Source organism: Acytostelium subglobosum (genome assembly GCF_000787575.1).
Source record: "Acytostelium subglobosum LB1 DNA, scaffold: scaffold40, whole genome shotgun sequence".
Lineage (NCBI taxonomy): Eukaryota > Evosea > Eumycetozoa > Acytosteliales > Acytosteliaceae > Acytostelium > Acytostelium subglobosum.
This window is the reverse complement of record NW_012236493.1, coordinates 97804-112568: the sequence shown is the minus strand read 5'-3', so window position 1 is coordinate 112568 and position 14765 is coordinate 97804. Positions and strand designations below refer to the sequence as shown.

At 43.5% G+C, this 14765-nt stretch overlaps 4 protein-coding genes across 4 annotated transcripts; 1 reads left to right on the top strand and 3 right to left on the bottom strand.

Moving 5' to 3' along the window:
• Positions 1-403: 403 nt before the first annotated feature.
• Positions 404-4396, bottom strand: SAMD00019534_122800 (hypothetical protein; the record flags this gene model as incomplete). Its single annotated transcript, XM_012892495.1, has 12 exons — positions 404-1917; positions 1984-2528; positions 2598-2795; positions 2867-2926; positions 2996-3070; positions 3152-3220; positions 3301-3372; positions 3448-3522; positions 3585-3662; positions 3754-4017; positions 4099-4204; positions 4288-4396. 12 exons carry the CDS (start codon positions 4394-4396, stop codon positions 404-406), a joined length of 3165 nt encoding a protein of 1054 aa, XP_012747949.1.
• A 1462-nt stretch (positions 4397-5858) lies between these two features.
• SAMD00019534_122790 (hypothetical protein) lies at positions 5859-7186 on the top strand (the record flags this gene model as incomplete). The annotated part of the gene is made up of 4 exons (XM_012892494.1): positions 5859-6024; positions 6143-6200; positions 6264-6473; positions 6547-7186. 4 exons carry the CDS (start codon positions 5859-5861, stop codon positions 7184-7186), a joined length of 1074 nt encoding a protein of 357 aa, XP_012747948.1.
• A 384-nt stretch (positions 7187-7570) lies between these two features.
• On the bottom strand, positions 7571-9289 carry SAMD00019534_122780 (hypothetical protein; the record flags this gene model as incomplete). The annotated part of the gene is made up of 1 exon (XM_012892493.1): positions 7571-9289. One exon carries the CDS (start codon positions 9287-9289, stop codon positions 7571-7573), a length of 1719 nt encoding a protein of 572 aa, XP_012747947.1.
• Positions 9290-12534: 3245 nt separating this feature from the next.
• On the bottom strand, positions 12535-14632 carry SAMD00019534_122770 (hypothetical protein; the record flags this gene model as incomplete). The annotated part of the gene is made up of 4 exons (XM_012892492.1): positions 12535-13323; positions 13392-14225; positions 14290-14469; positions 14534-14632. The coding sequence occupies 4 exons, from the start codon at positions 14630-14632 to the stop codon at positions 12535-12537; spliced, it is 1902 nt and encodes a 633-aa protein (XP_012747946.1).
• Positions 14633-14765: the final 133 nt, after the last annotated feature.

Here is a 14765-nt window from a genome sequence, read left to right as displayed (position 1 = left end):
AACAACCCCCCCCCCCCCCCACTCGACGATCAAACTTACATCGCCAAGCCCCCACCCATTCAATCAGCCCCCTTCCAACCACCTGATATGAAAATGATCAAAGTCGTCTTTGGGTGGGGTAAGTAGTTGCTTGATCATTTTGGATGAATAATTGAGATGGATGGATGAATCTAGATACATTAGTTAACATTATGCCTAACACGAACCTGGTAAGTACGTCAGCGGAGATGACATCAACACACACAATGAACGGAAAGGAATGTAATGAAATGGAAAGAATACAAATGAATGATTGATGACATTGATTATGATATTGTAAATATTGCCGGCATGTCCATCCATGTGGTCGACCCACCCATTGGACGAACCGCCGACCGTGAATGACGGTTGAGGTGAGCGGGTTTTACTCAGAGGCGCCGCGTAGTTTTTTGAGTGCTCGGTTGCGCTCACCGGCGCGAGGCACGAGTTTGAACCAGTTACCGTGGCGATGTACATAGTAGCGAGTCTTGATCACTATGGCCACGATTATTACCACGACCAGGACAAAGCCCACTGATCCACACACAGCTGCCACGATCACGTAGTTGGATTTGTTGTTGGAGGCACATGGGTTGGCCTCTTGGTGTGGATTGACCAACACACTAAAGTCTGGATCAAGGATGCACTCATTGCACATTGGCAGGTAGATGCCGATGCGCGTCACCTTGGTTCCATTGTCCGCGCCATCAGAACTTTGGCTGAGTATGTTGGTGGCTGAGAATGTTGGGCGGCCATCGGACATTGAGCGATTGATGAAGCGACCGTAGAATGTCACGTCATTTCGCTCATACACAAGGTAGTTCAGGTTGTTTAGCGAGTCCTGGCCATAGTGTTCGCTTGTCTGATCAGCGCCACATGTGCTCTCGGCTGATTTGATTGATGAGGATGTGGAGACCACGACACGGAGTACGTTGGACGACTTTTGGAACTTCCAGCCAGTGATCACTAGCGACACTTTGAGCGTGCCAGGTATGTAATCACGAGTGATGCCGGCAAATGTTACGGTGCTCGATGTCTTGTAGACGTCAAAGATGGCGGTGACATTGGCGCCATGACTGGTGACCGTGGAGTAGTTGACGGTGGATTTGATATCCGACTCAGTCTTGATGGTGGTCCATTGAATGAGTGATTGATTGTTGACCACAGCATCGAGTGAGTCCAACTCCTCAATCGATGTGATGTTGAATTGGAACAATGCGTTGGCCAGAATGGTGGTGCTGCTTGGTGTCGTTTCACTCAGCTCCTGTTCGACCTCTGCGACTGGTGTCTGCTGGTATGAGCAGTCGGGACCGTAGTATCCCACGGGGCAGGTGCATAAGCCCATCTGGCAGATGCCAGTTCCACAGCCCTGTGGACAAGCAACGGTGTCTGGCGAGATGTAGAACAGACGCGATGAATCCAGCAAGAAGCCTGCGTTGTTGATCACCATCCTGACTTTGCCCAATGACTTTGTTGGCTTGAGATCGCACACAACTTGGCTGGCTGCCATGCTTGAGATGGGGCAGTTGACGCCATCAACTGTCACTGTGGTGTTGTCATCGGCCACACCATTGGCGTAGAATGTGCCTGTTATGGTGACACTGCCGCCCGACTGTCCAATGGCAGACACTCCACTGACTAGTGGGAATGAGCGGAAGTACGATGTAGTGAAGTTGTAGGATAATGATGGTGGGTAGGGACTGTCTGTCCAACCAACAGTGTGCGTGCCTTCTGGTAGGTCGACACGCACCTGACATGAGACAAAAGACGTGTCACGTGAAAAACATACCAAAGTCTCACCATTCAGTCTAACAATGATATCCTTCACATTGACGCCAGAGACACGCATCAACAATATATTCTCCATCTGAATGAATGATGCTGAATCAACGGTTGGGGCTGTGTGGAGAATGTGTCAGTTTGTTTGAATATATGAACGATCAGTGGAGTGATTGATTAACATACCTGCCATGAGTATGGGGAATGTTTGATTGGGTTGTTCAGCACTGAATTTGATTGAGATGGTACCATTTTTAACTGCTGTCTCTGGTACTTTGAAAGTAAAGTTGAAGTTTGGAATGATTGGAGTGAGGCCTGATGTGGTGCCAAAGCCTCCCCAGCCAAGGTTCTTGCCAGTGATGTAGATTAGGTCACTGCGCACGACAAATCCGCCACTGGGTGCATTGTTGATGTAGCCACATTCAGTGGAGGGTGTATAGATCACCATGGACGCATCGAACCACACCGCTATATATGATTTGTAGCAATAGAAGCATTCGCCCATTGCCGTGATCTGATTGCCAACCATGTTCATGCGGGCGATTGAACATAATGATGGCTGTGATCCATTGCCCCTAATCTGATTGTTGGATAAATCCAGGAAATCCAAGTTCCAATATGTCACCTTGGCAATATCCAAGCTGATCTGATTGCCTGACAATATCAATGTCTTGAGTACGTCAGTAGCTGGTGGAAGTGATACATTGCTCATTGGTGTATTCTGTTCAGAACTAATGTATGCGTGAGTAGATGTCCACGTCAATCATTCAATCAATCAATCAATCATAATTGGAACTTACTAGGTAGTGAGGGCTGGAGGGAATGAGGTGAAGAATATGCTTGGTCTTGGTGCATTGTGATTGAGATAGATTTCGGTGAGCTTGTCGAGACTGCCTACTATTGGCTGTGCGTCAGAGTTGAAGATACTCAACTTATTCAGGAGTGGGGTGTTGATGGTCAGTTCAACCTTTGGTAGGGCAGCGAGACCATTAAGTGTTCTATTTTGAATGAATGGGATTGTTGTTAGTTGATGGTTGGATTGGTCGATCAAAGGTGTCCAACAACATACAAGATGGAAAGAGATGGAATTTGGATATTCAATATCGCAGAGGCCTTATAGTTCAAAGTACTATTTGATGTTTGGCGAGAGAGTGTCAGTGAGTGGGTGATGGGCGAAGAGAGATCAGGCTAAACATACAGGTTGGTCACCTTTGGAAGTGATGATTGAGTGATAAGTACTGGCGATTGAATCGAAGGATCAAGGATTATATCACTATGTAATGTAATGTATTTGGATTAATTGTTAGAAAATATGAATGAATGAACTCAACCCAATATCATGTCTCATGCTTACAGATTGCCAATAACATTATTGGATGTTACATTTAACAATTGTTCAAACATTAAATTCGACTTGATTGTCCTGGTCATTGATGATGGTGTTAGTCTATCATTCATTCATTCATTCAATCAATCAATCAATAAATGACCATGGTAACTTACAATCTCTGAAGCAATGGATGCTGGAATAAAGAGGTTGGTGCTTTGCCAGATACAACAGGTCCAAGGAAATCACTAATGACCAATTCAAACCAAAGTGATATTATTAGTATTAATCTAAAAGTGATCTGATCCAATCGATGTACATACATTGCCAATAAGTTGGGGAATGCAGTGACTATATCAGCTGTGAATGGTGGTGGAGCGATTGGACTATAGTTTAATCTATTATCATTATGACAAGTTAGTGATGTGATCCAGAGGATAGTATTTGATACCATACATACAGAACAGTTTGAAGGTTTGGCGCATATAGATCATTCAATATCATAACAGTTAGATTAACAGGTAACTTGGTAATGGCTCTATGAATGTTTGTTTGATTGATTGATTGATGTTAGTACAATGAATGAAAGAATGATTGAATGGGTATTGGATTAAATGATGGGAACTTACATGTTGACAAGATATAACATTGAGTATGGAGATGTCGTCGATGGAGTGTTAGCTGGTTGTTTGGGTGCTGCGGTTTGAATGTTGGAGGACCATCCATTTGTTGTAGATGATTGATCTAAATCCCTCAACTGATTGAGAAAGGGACTAGGTGCAGTGGCAGATGCTTTACTGGTGGTGACAGCAGTACCACCTCCTGACGCACCAGTAGATGTTGTAGTTGTTGTTGTTGTTGTTGGAGATACTGGTGAGGCTGCATCAATATTTCTTCAATCATTAATGATTAGTTAGTGAATATGTTAGTGTTATTCCGTCGATCAATCAACTCCACCAATCTTGGATACTTACATTGATATAATATTCTGTGCAATGTCACAAACAATACCATATGCTTGACACTTTGGAGATGGCAATGCCAAATTCCAGGTCTTCTCAATCCAGTTTAAAGCATCCACTGATCAAGTAAGTTTGTGTGTAAGTGTGAGTAGTGTGATGGGATGGAAGGACATCAGTCATTGCGATGATTTGTACACATACAGTCGGCTTGAGTCTGTGAATAAACTAATGTCGGTAATAACAACAGAAGGCCCAACAACATAAATGTGATGATCTTCAACAAGTTACTTGTGGGCTGCTTTGACAACATGTTGTTTGTGTGAATGAGGAATGAGTTACTGCGCGAGGCTATTGATGATTGATGATGTTGTGTCTGCCCAATCTATTGATATTGATATCGATATTGTAGGATAATAATAAGATTATGTATTTATGTGATTGTGTATTCTAGAATGTATAAATATATATCTAGTCCATCAATCGACCAATCAGGTGACATTCATGATGTACATTATGGACCGCCTTGTGCTTCCTCTAATTTGAAGGGATCAAACATCTAAGAATATCTTGTTGTTCGATCATCAATATCTGTTACGACCTTTCGATGATTTTTTGATAGACCTTCTGGTGTCATCCCAGGACTTTGAAAGATGACCTTAGTTTAGCTTAGACCTCAAGGGATAAGGTTCAATCGAGAAGATCATCCTAATCTAAACAACTATGTAAATGTAGTACTACTTTTCATTCTTTAATTTATAAGTGTAAAGAATGAATGAATATATGAATGGAATCGGAGTTAGAGTAAATTGGAGTTTGAGAGTCGATCGAGAAGTAGATGGATGTAATCGGGATCACATTGTGTTGTATTGGATGCACGGATGTAGGACCAACAACAGACACTTAATAAGCATGTAGTACGACTACATGTCTTGTCTTGGATACCAGAGTTGCAGAGCATATGCATGGTTGACAATCACATACATGATGTTGTTGTAAAGACTGAATGAACACCAATCAATCACGTCAATCAATCAATCAATGAGCAAAGTCGATGCCCCTTCACTAAGATTAGGACTTAATTGATGGACCATCCACAGCTCCACACATCTCCACATCTTGCCCTAATCCATCATCTATCTACCAATCAATCACACTACTGATCAACTCCCACACACAATCTCAACCAAACAAACACACACACACACACACATACACACACCAACCAAAGAAGAGGGGTCGACTGTCAGGCAATCAATCACTACGCGGCAACAACAACAACAACCCAACCTCCTCAATTGTCTATGGTCAGATGACCATCCTATTCTGTGTGTGAATATGAGTATGTGCTTTGGAATACTTACATACATCTTCGCACACACACATACTTAACATCCATTCATGTGAGAGTATAAGAGTGAGTGACTGATGATATATGTATGATATAAATCATACCCCCATAGCTATTATTAACGATTACTACTACCACTACCACTGCCATTACCACCACCTATTATAATCAATCAATCAATCAATCAATCACAATCAATCATCATTGTGTTATTGATAATATTATAATATTAATCGCATACATACATATAACAATTTATATATTATTTCTATCTGTATCACCATCAACATCATCTCTAGTGATTGATCATCAATCAATTGTGAAGATAATTACATTCAATTCCATTCCATTCCAGACTCCAACCAAAACATCTTCAACCAGAACATCGATATAATATTAATCTTGATCATATTAATAATTAACAATGGGAGCCTGTGTATCTAAAGTTAAACATGTCCATGTTTCCAATCCATTCCACCGACGCGGACATCATGGAAAAGAGAATAAACATGCCAAAGCTGATGGTGCACCAGCTGAACCACAGACCAAGACAGCTGAGGTCAAGGCTGAAGAGAACATCTCATCAGCACGTAAGTCTACTTCACATTCATTCATTTCCAAGTATCATATGTCTACATCCTACTCACACGACCACCCTCTCCCTCTTCATCTCAAACTTCCAACTTCCAACTTACGCGACTATAACAGATGACATATCAATTGGACTTATCGATGATTATTATGTAATTGGAAAGGAACTTGGAAGGTATGTATATACAATACTGTACAAAGATTGTTATGGTAACTAACTAACAATCATATATAACAGAGGAGCATTTTCTGTTGTAAAGGAGGGTACAAAGAAGACTGACAATGAGAAGGTCGCTCTAAAGTATATCGAGAAGAAGTTTGTCAAGAAGAAGCATATTGAGCAATTGAGAAGAGAGATCGATATCATGAAGAAGGTCAATCATCAGAATGTGCTCGGTCTGAAGGAGATATATGAGAGTGATACTCACTTGACCTTGGTAATGGACTTGTATGTGTATCATTCAAAGTGATAGAGATAGAGACTATTACATAGATTGACTGACTGACATGTTATAATATAGGGTAACTGGAGGAGAACTGTTCTACAAGATTGTAGAGAGAGGATCCTTTACAGAGAAGGACGCTCGCAATGTTGTTAGACAGGTGTGCAATGGAGTTGAATACCTTCACTCTCAGGGCATTGCACATAGGGATTTGAAGCCAGAGAACTTGTTGTGCTCGGGCGATGGCGAGGACATGATCATCAAGATCGCAGACTTTGGCCTGAGCAAGATATTTGGTGGCGGCGAGCAACTTGAGACGAGCTGTGGCACCCCAGACTATGTGGCGCCCGAGGTGTTGACCGGTGGCAGCTACGACAATGCCGTGGACATGTGGAGCATTGGAGTGATCACCTATATCTTGTTGTGTGGCTTCCCTCCCTTCTATGCATCAAGCCAGAACCTCCTGTTTGAGAAGATCCTGACGGCCGACTACGACTTCCCCGAGCCTGAATGGACACATGTATCCGAGTCTGCCAAGTCATTCGTGCGTGCACTAATCGTAAAGGATCCAGAGCAACGATACACCGCCAAGAGATGTCTGGAGGATCAGTGGATCACTGGATCCGAGGTCAATCAATCAGACCTTCACAGCCACTTTGCCGAGAAGATGAAGAAGTACAACGATCAGCGTAGGAATGCCCAGCCCAACAACAACTAAAGTAATGTTGTTTGTGGCCTTGTTTGTGGACCGTCATCCAACCTCTATTATTTCCAAGCATAGACAGATAGTAATATAATGTAATAAACCAATCATAAATAATAATACACTTGATTGTATTATCCATCAACTTCCAAGAGTGATTGGATTGATTGATTGATGTTTATAGGCCTTTTGTGTTTTATTGTACATGGATGGTGTCCACTAATACTAGAGTGGACTCTGGGAATGTGATAGTGATTGTGAATGATTGATTGATTGATGGTAGAGTTGGATTGGCTACCAGATGCATAATTAAATAACATGAGAGCTTTGATTGATCATCATATGTGAAAGTATGTGTGAGATGATTGAGTTGATTGAGTGAATGATTGGTGGATGAGACTATGCAGATACAATTGGTTTGTTGATGTTGTTGAGTGTTTGGGCCAGACCTTCATCCTCGGAATGAATGGATAGCTTCCTCTTTCCAACAAGACTTGGACTGGAACTGGAGCTGGTCTTGGATGAGGTGATCAAGCCAGTTAATGAAGACTTCTTTTGATGTCTGGATCCTCTCTTTGATTTCTTGGACGACGAAGATGATGATTTGGACTTCTTTGAAGTTTGATTAGACTCATCATTATCGGAATCAGAGTTCTGATGAGAAGACATGTACTTGGACACCTCCTTTGATGACCCAGAGTCCTCATCAGAGTCGGTGGCATGTGGGTGAGCAGCTGCCTTGAGTTGGAGCAGCAATGGATTCTTCTTGGGCTCGACATGGTAGTGATGATGTCCACGTGGCGATGACACTGGCGATGATGAACTCTGATGTGCAAGATTGGAGAGTGGCGACAATGGTGACCTGGGCGAGGAATGTGCTCCATCATGAGCGACCTGTGACAGAATGGACAGGCTGTTGGGAGGTGGCGTGGCGCCACCACTGCGAGACAGCAACAATGGTGATGATGAACCACCTTGGCTCAGTGAGATGGCCTCCATCAGCATTGGTTGTTTGTTATGGAAACCAATACCCGATATCAGAGGTGTGAGTGAGCTGTGGCCTGCTGGTGTGGAGCTTCGCGATGGGGTGGCCGAGTGTGGTGGGGAGTTGGAGTCATCGTCTTCATCATAGTCAGGCTCATCTATGAACAGGTCCTCATCAGTGTGCTCACCAGACTTGTTGCGCAGTCCAGACTCGTCCGAGACACTTAGGCGTCGGCCATCCGTGCCCTTTCTTCTCTTCTCTTGTCGCTTGTTGGAAAACCATGTGGTGACCGCAGTGTAGTTCATCCCCAGCAGGCCGGCCAGTTTCTCCTTCTCCTCCTTGTTGGGGTAGTTGTCCTTGTCAAAGAAGGACTTTAGCATGGATGCCTGCTCCTTCTTTAAGCGGGTCCTCCTCTTCTTCTCCTTCTCCTTGTCACTGTTGCTGCTGTTGTTGCTCTTGGTGCCAAGGCTGAACTTGGAGTCTGAGTGTGGGCTGACGGGGGGCGACGACGAGTCGCCAAAGTTTGAGGAGCGGGGGCTTCTCACAGCCATGCTACTTGTGTTGGCGACGCCATTTGGAGAGAGGACAGGTGTGATCTTGGCAGAGTTTGGTGGTGACAGGCCTTGGGATGCGGCGATTGTGATGGCTGGAGACAACTGAAGTGGTGGTATTACATTTGCTGGCTTACTTGGACTGGCTTGGGATGTAGTTGGAGTCGATGTGGATGTGGATGTTGGAGTGGATACGATGGTTCTGGGTGTGATAGGTGGCGATGGTTGGTAGGGCGAGTATGTGAACGATGGCTTGGCCTTGAGACTGGGTGAGTTGGCAATGATCGGTGAGCCGCTGAGCACCACCGGCGAGTTTGAACTCTGGACGGAGGGCGAGCCGCCACGGCCCGTCAGCAGAGGCGACTGCTGGCTGAGTGCCATAAAGTTCTGGGCCGCCTGCTGATGCAGATGCATCTGAAGTATTTGGTTCTGTTGCTGCGCTTGGATCAACTGCTGTTGCAACATGTGGTGTTGCTGGATAAGATGAAGTGTGGCGGGCTGTGGAGGTGGCGTTTGGAAGTAGGCTGGGGGTGGAGGTGGTGGAGCTTGGAAGTAAGCCAATGGATTACCATTTGTAACCATTGTTGGTTGTGGTTGCTGTTGTTGTTGGAAAAAAGCTGGAGGTGCAGGTGTTGATGTGAATGATGGTGATGGATATGGTGGAGTAGGAGTATGTGTTTGAGTTTGAATTTGAGTTTGTGGCTGTGCCTGTGGCGGCACAACTGGTAAAGTTTTGTCTTTGGCCTCGGCCTTATTTGAATTTAAAAGCATTTCTATCTCCATCTTTATCTAAAATAAATCAGAATATTAATAACTATTATTCCAGTTTCATGTGATTGATTGAACTTACAATTTAGTTATTGTTATACATAAAATAGAGAGTTACTATGAATGATTGATTGATTGAATGATTGAATCGTTCGTTGTTGTTGGTGCGAATGGATAAGAATACAGTACTCTGGAGAATTGTTAAGTGAGTGGCCTTGGATTGTTAGTTGGACGATGTTGATTGGATAAGAAGGTAGGTTGTTGTTATACAAATAAGATTGTTGTTGATGGATGTTGATGTTGTTAATTGATTAAATGGGCAAAAGAGGAGATTGATTAACCGACATATAGCCGAGCCGTCACCATCCCGTCGATTCCAGACTCCTACTCCTACCTGCCCACCTTGCCCCTGTGACACACACACACACTCATGGTATTCATGTTGTCATTCCATTCATTAGGCTTGAACATATATACCATCAATCACACAGACATACATAAACAACAGATAGGTAGGGAATGAAGGTCACACGACCATACCATGCCAAAGCCCAAAGGTCATGGATAAAGTGTAACCTTTCTAAGCTAGATATGGCGAGGTGAATCGAGACCAACCAACTTCAAGGACGCATAGAGGGAGGGGTGAGGCAACAACAGTGTTGTAGTTGTTATTGTTGTTGTTGTTGTCGCTGAGAGATGAAGTGTATAACCGATCTCTGGCACTGGTGCGACAACAACAACAACACTGGTGTGGTGAGGGTGATTGGCTTGGTTGGTCGTGGTCAGGCCACAATCACCTTCAAAGACACACAAACACAAACAAATAATCACAAACACACACACACACACATAAACAAAGTAATAAAAATAGACGCACGCAACTTTGTTGTTGGAAGAGGATGATACACTTGGCGGATAGTGTATGATCGATACCGATGGTGTGTTGGAATATTTGATTGATTGATGGGTATGGGCATGGTATGGTATGGCATAGTATGGTATGGTAGAGATAGAACAACAAACAACAAACAACAACATTATATTTATATTATTTATAGTGGGGCTGACCAGCCAATCAATCAAAGACAACAACAACACGTGATTGATTGAATGAATGAATGAAGATTGACAATTTGTCATTCATACCTTGGGTTTGCTGTTTGTTCACTGAATGATAATCCAAGCGTGCAGTCGTTGTTGTCGATGATGTATCTCTCTCTCACTACTGTATCTTTATGTTTTATATTTGTTGTTGTTGGATTGATGTGTTGTTGGATGGTTTAGAACGACTGTCTCAGGTGGTGAATGTTTGATTAATTGATTGACAGCCGGAGCTGGTCGTCCTTGGTGTTGAAGGTATGAATGAATGAATGGATGGATAGGTGAAGGGGGGGTGGACTAATGGAGGCCAAAGATGTAGTACTACTGTAGTACTAAACTAAATATGTGGAAGTGATATCTTTTGGGATGTCGTTTAAAAGACAGGATAGGTAGGTAGTAGCCATGTATGTGTGGGCTTGGCTGACACACTAGGAAGGTGTTTGGCACCACCAAGCAAGAAGGGATGAGCATTGTAATAATGAGAGTACCGAGCAAAGAGGATATACTCTAGAGTATGAGTGTGATGGTGAACGGACGGATGGATGGATGTGGATGTGATGCCAAGTCGTTTAAAATATAAACGTCGTTGTTGGCGACACCAATCACACACACAATAGTGGTGGTAGAGATAGAACACCAAGGAGGACTCGCACACCTGACTAAGCCCTTTATCAACTTAATGTTAGAAACACGTGCTAAACATAAAGGCAGATCAACAACAACAAAGGTGATGAAACAAGATTGTGTGTGTTTGTATTTGTGTTAGAGTGTGTGTGTGTGTGTGTGTGTATTAGTTGTGATCAAACCACCCCGCTGATTGGGGGAGGTAGAGAAGTGTGTGTGTCATTTATAGCATGCTCTATTGCGTTTCCGATAGGTGGGGGCTAATGGTTGTGGCCTGAACTGGTAATTGATGGATGATGAGGATGGATAGTGTAATAGGCCTATCATCGACCTGTCATGATTGATCTCTGCCTCTTTGAGGCAAGACGTGTACACACCAACAACAGACCATTATCCATTGCCAACTTTTGATGGATCGGTGTGTGATTGATCATCCACTCATTATGAACATATAAATGAAAAGGTATCAATCGTTGTAAGCTTATACCCACACACCAATCAATCAATCAATCAATCCATCGTCTATCGTCTATCCAATTATCGATCGTACTTTTAAACAAAACAACAGATACTAATTGAAAGGACAAACATCCAATCTTGTCTTGACTGACTCCTTACGTTGATTAGTTGATCAAGTCAATGTATGTGTGCTAGGTTCCTGTTATCTTTACTTTATGACTATGTATTAAAAGTGAATGAATGAATGAATGAATGAACAAATAATATCTCTAGTAAGATGATTGATGACGATGTACAAGACTGTTTGATTGATGATGGAGTGATGATCGAAAGATTCTCAATAAGTTGTACTTTATTGTTCTGATCATGGGCAGAGCGTATAACAATTGTAACATTGCGAAATTGAACACAACTTGATGGCCTTCAAGTTTGCCCATCCTACAGCCACACTGCCGCCTTTGATCCGGCAAGTTTGATGAAACAGTGTGGGGCTACAGGTACGTCCCCCAATACCACTGTGCCCTAACTAACTAAACAGAGAATGGGCAGACTCTTGGTTCGTGGGGAGGTCATGCGGTGATGCGTTACATGTATCTTGTTTGCGTGATCAAAAGGACAACATCAGCAACATTATTAGAACGTCGTTCATTAATTAGTGTTTTTGTTTGGCCATTGCAATGGTTGGATTCATTAATGGACCATCATTAATGTTGTCGTGATGCATTATACACGATGTTACACAGGGTAGATACCCATTATGTTTTTTAACATTTAGTATCGGGGAGCTATGGTTTAATGTGTTCCTTCTTTGGCCTGGCTTGCTGGCTTTGCAGTGGCAGGTTCCATCAGAGTCCACAAAGGGTATCCATCTTACATCACACGGATGAAGTGGGAGGAGGTGGAGCAGAGAGTGGCTTGTCAATGATCATTTGATTGTTGTTGCCAGAGACAGAGCCTTTGGACATCTTGGGCGACTGAACTGCCTTTTGGAAGTATGCTTGGACAATGTTGTCGACGTTGAGTTTGGAATCGGACGCCTTGAAGCACTCGAGTCGCTGACGTGACATCAATCGCAACGTCTTCCATATGTACATCTGATCATCCTTGAGCAGTGGCTGTGGCTCGTCCAAGTCCTCCAAGTCATCAGAGTCCACCTCGATGGGATCCTCATCCTCTTCGGTCGGCTCATACTCTGGGTTCTTGCGCTTCTTCTCGGCCAGATCTTGTTGGCGCTTCTCATGCTCCTCGTGCCTCTTGATCTCCTTTTGCTTGCGTCGCTCCTTCTTCTCGGCCTCGGCGCGCGCCTCTTCGTCCAGGCGCACCTTCTCGCTGCGCAGTGGCATTAGATAGGTGTCGAGCGATAGCTTGGTCTCTTGCTTGAGGAACTCGTGGTTGTCGTTGGAGATGTTCCACAGTCTGGACAGTTCGGCGTTGCCCAGCGACACCTTGGACGGGTCGTGCTTCTTGACCTTCCTCCTCTTGACCACTATTGGAGGACAGCTTGGTTTCTCGAATGATTTACATGATTGATCGCGTTTCCAAGCGATCCAATTCGTCTCCCTCTTCAACACCATATTCAAACATTCTGCAAACTGATTGCCATTCGGTTGAGTTTGTGATAGTATCTTGATCGCTTTGATACTTTGATTCTGGATTGATTGTTTCTAGAGGTGGGTTGGCGTGTCAATGAATGATCCTGGAACAATCCCATCAATCAATCAATGATACTTACATGCTCGTCTGTGAATAGGGTTGGGTTCTTGTGAGATGTAACGTCGAGGAATTGGAATGTGAAGAGCAGTTGAGTGAGGATGTTACGACGGAAGATGGAGTCTTTCAGTTGAAGCTTCATAAGGTTGCTGTTGGTGAGATATTTGGTGAAGTAGTGATCCTTGGGTAGTGATGCCAACTCGTCAAGATTGATGTGTGTCGCGAATGTAGTCAACACCAAGTCGATCGATTGAGTGAAATGTGTCCATCGCTCCTTGTTGAGTGTGGCCGCATTGCCCGAGACAAAGCCCGATGCTGGCCCATTGGTGATTAGCTGGTATGGATTCTGGAAGTAGCTCTGCAGTGCCCAGAACTGCTTGTAGAAGTTCATGTCGACGGTGGTCGTGTCGCTGATCGATGAGTCCACCTGCATGGCCACGTCGCCGCCATCGATCAAAGAGTCGCCACGTATCAGATCGTCTGGACGCAGGTTGTTTACACTCTTGGAGTTGAGACCCGAGGGGTCCGACAGCGGGAAGAGGTAGGCCAGGAAGATGAGCACACGTCCACACGACTCAGGATTGGTCGACTTGGACAGGCGACGCAGCAGCTCCACACATATCTTGATGATGACCAATTTGGACTTGGACGTGCTGGAGACCAGTGCATCCTGTGAGAAGAACTCCACGCGTGACTCTAACAATGCAAACAACTGTATCGATCTACTGATTGAGTTACTATCGAACATGTCCTCCAACAGATACACAAGCATCGTATCAATATAACCAAGTTCAAACAAGTATATAATGAACTGTATCAAGTTATCTATCTGTTGTATACTTGTTTGATCCGATTTCTATAAGTATTGATTGAGTGAGTTAGCATTGGTCGATTGATTGTTCATGCACAGCAGTACATACGAATAGCTGACCTAGTGATTGCCTGAGAGGGATCTCAACATTTGATCTCCATTCAACTTGTTGTGGCTCTGTCATCTTTGTCTTGTCAAACAATGGCAATGCCTTCTCCATTGACTCTTTAATCGCATCCTTATTGACATTAGTTGCTATATCACATTTAACTGCACTATGTATCAGATTCTATAATATAAGTTTAGTACAAGTATTATGATTGATTACATCATGCCTCACCATTCATACATACATCGATCAATTGTTTCAAGTCGATTGAGACGAGTGGTTGCGTCATTGTTGTAGTAGTTGTCGTAGTTGATGTTGGTGGTGTTGATGATCTAGACGTCATCTGTTGTATATGTATGTATGTACTAATGAATCAATCAATCAATCCAACTTTCAAGAATGACTGTGAAGTTCCAAGGTTCAGGTTGAAGAGCAATCAAAGCACTTGGTATGACTAATTTTTTTGAATTTTGAAA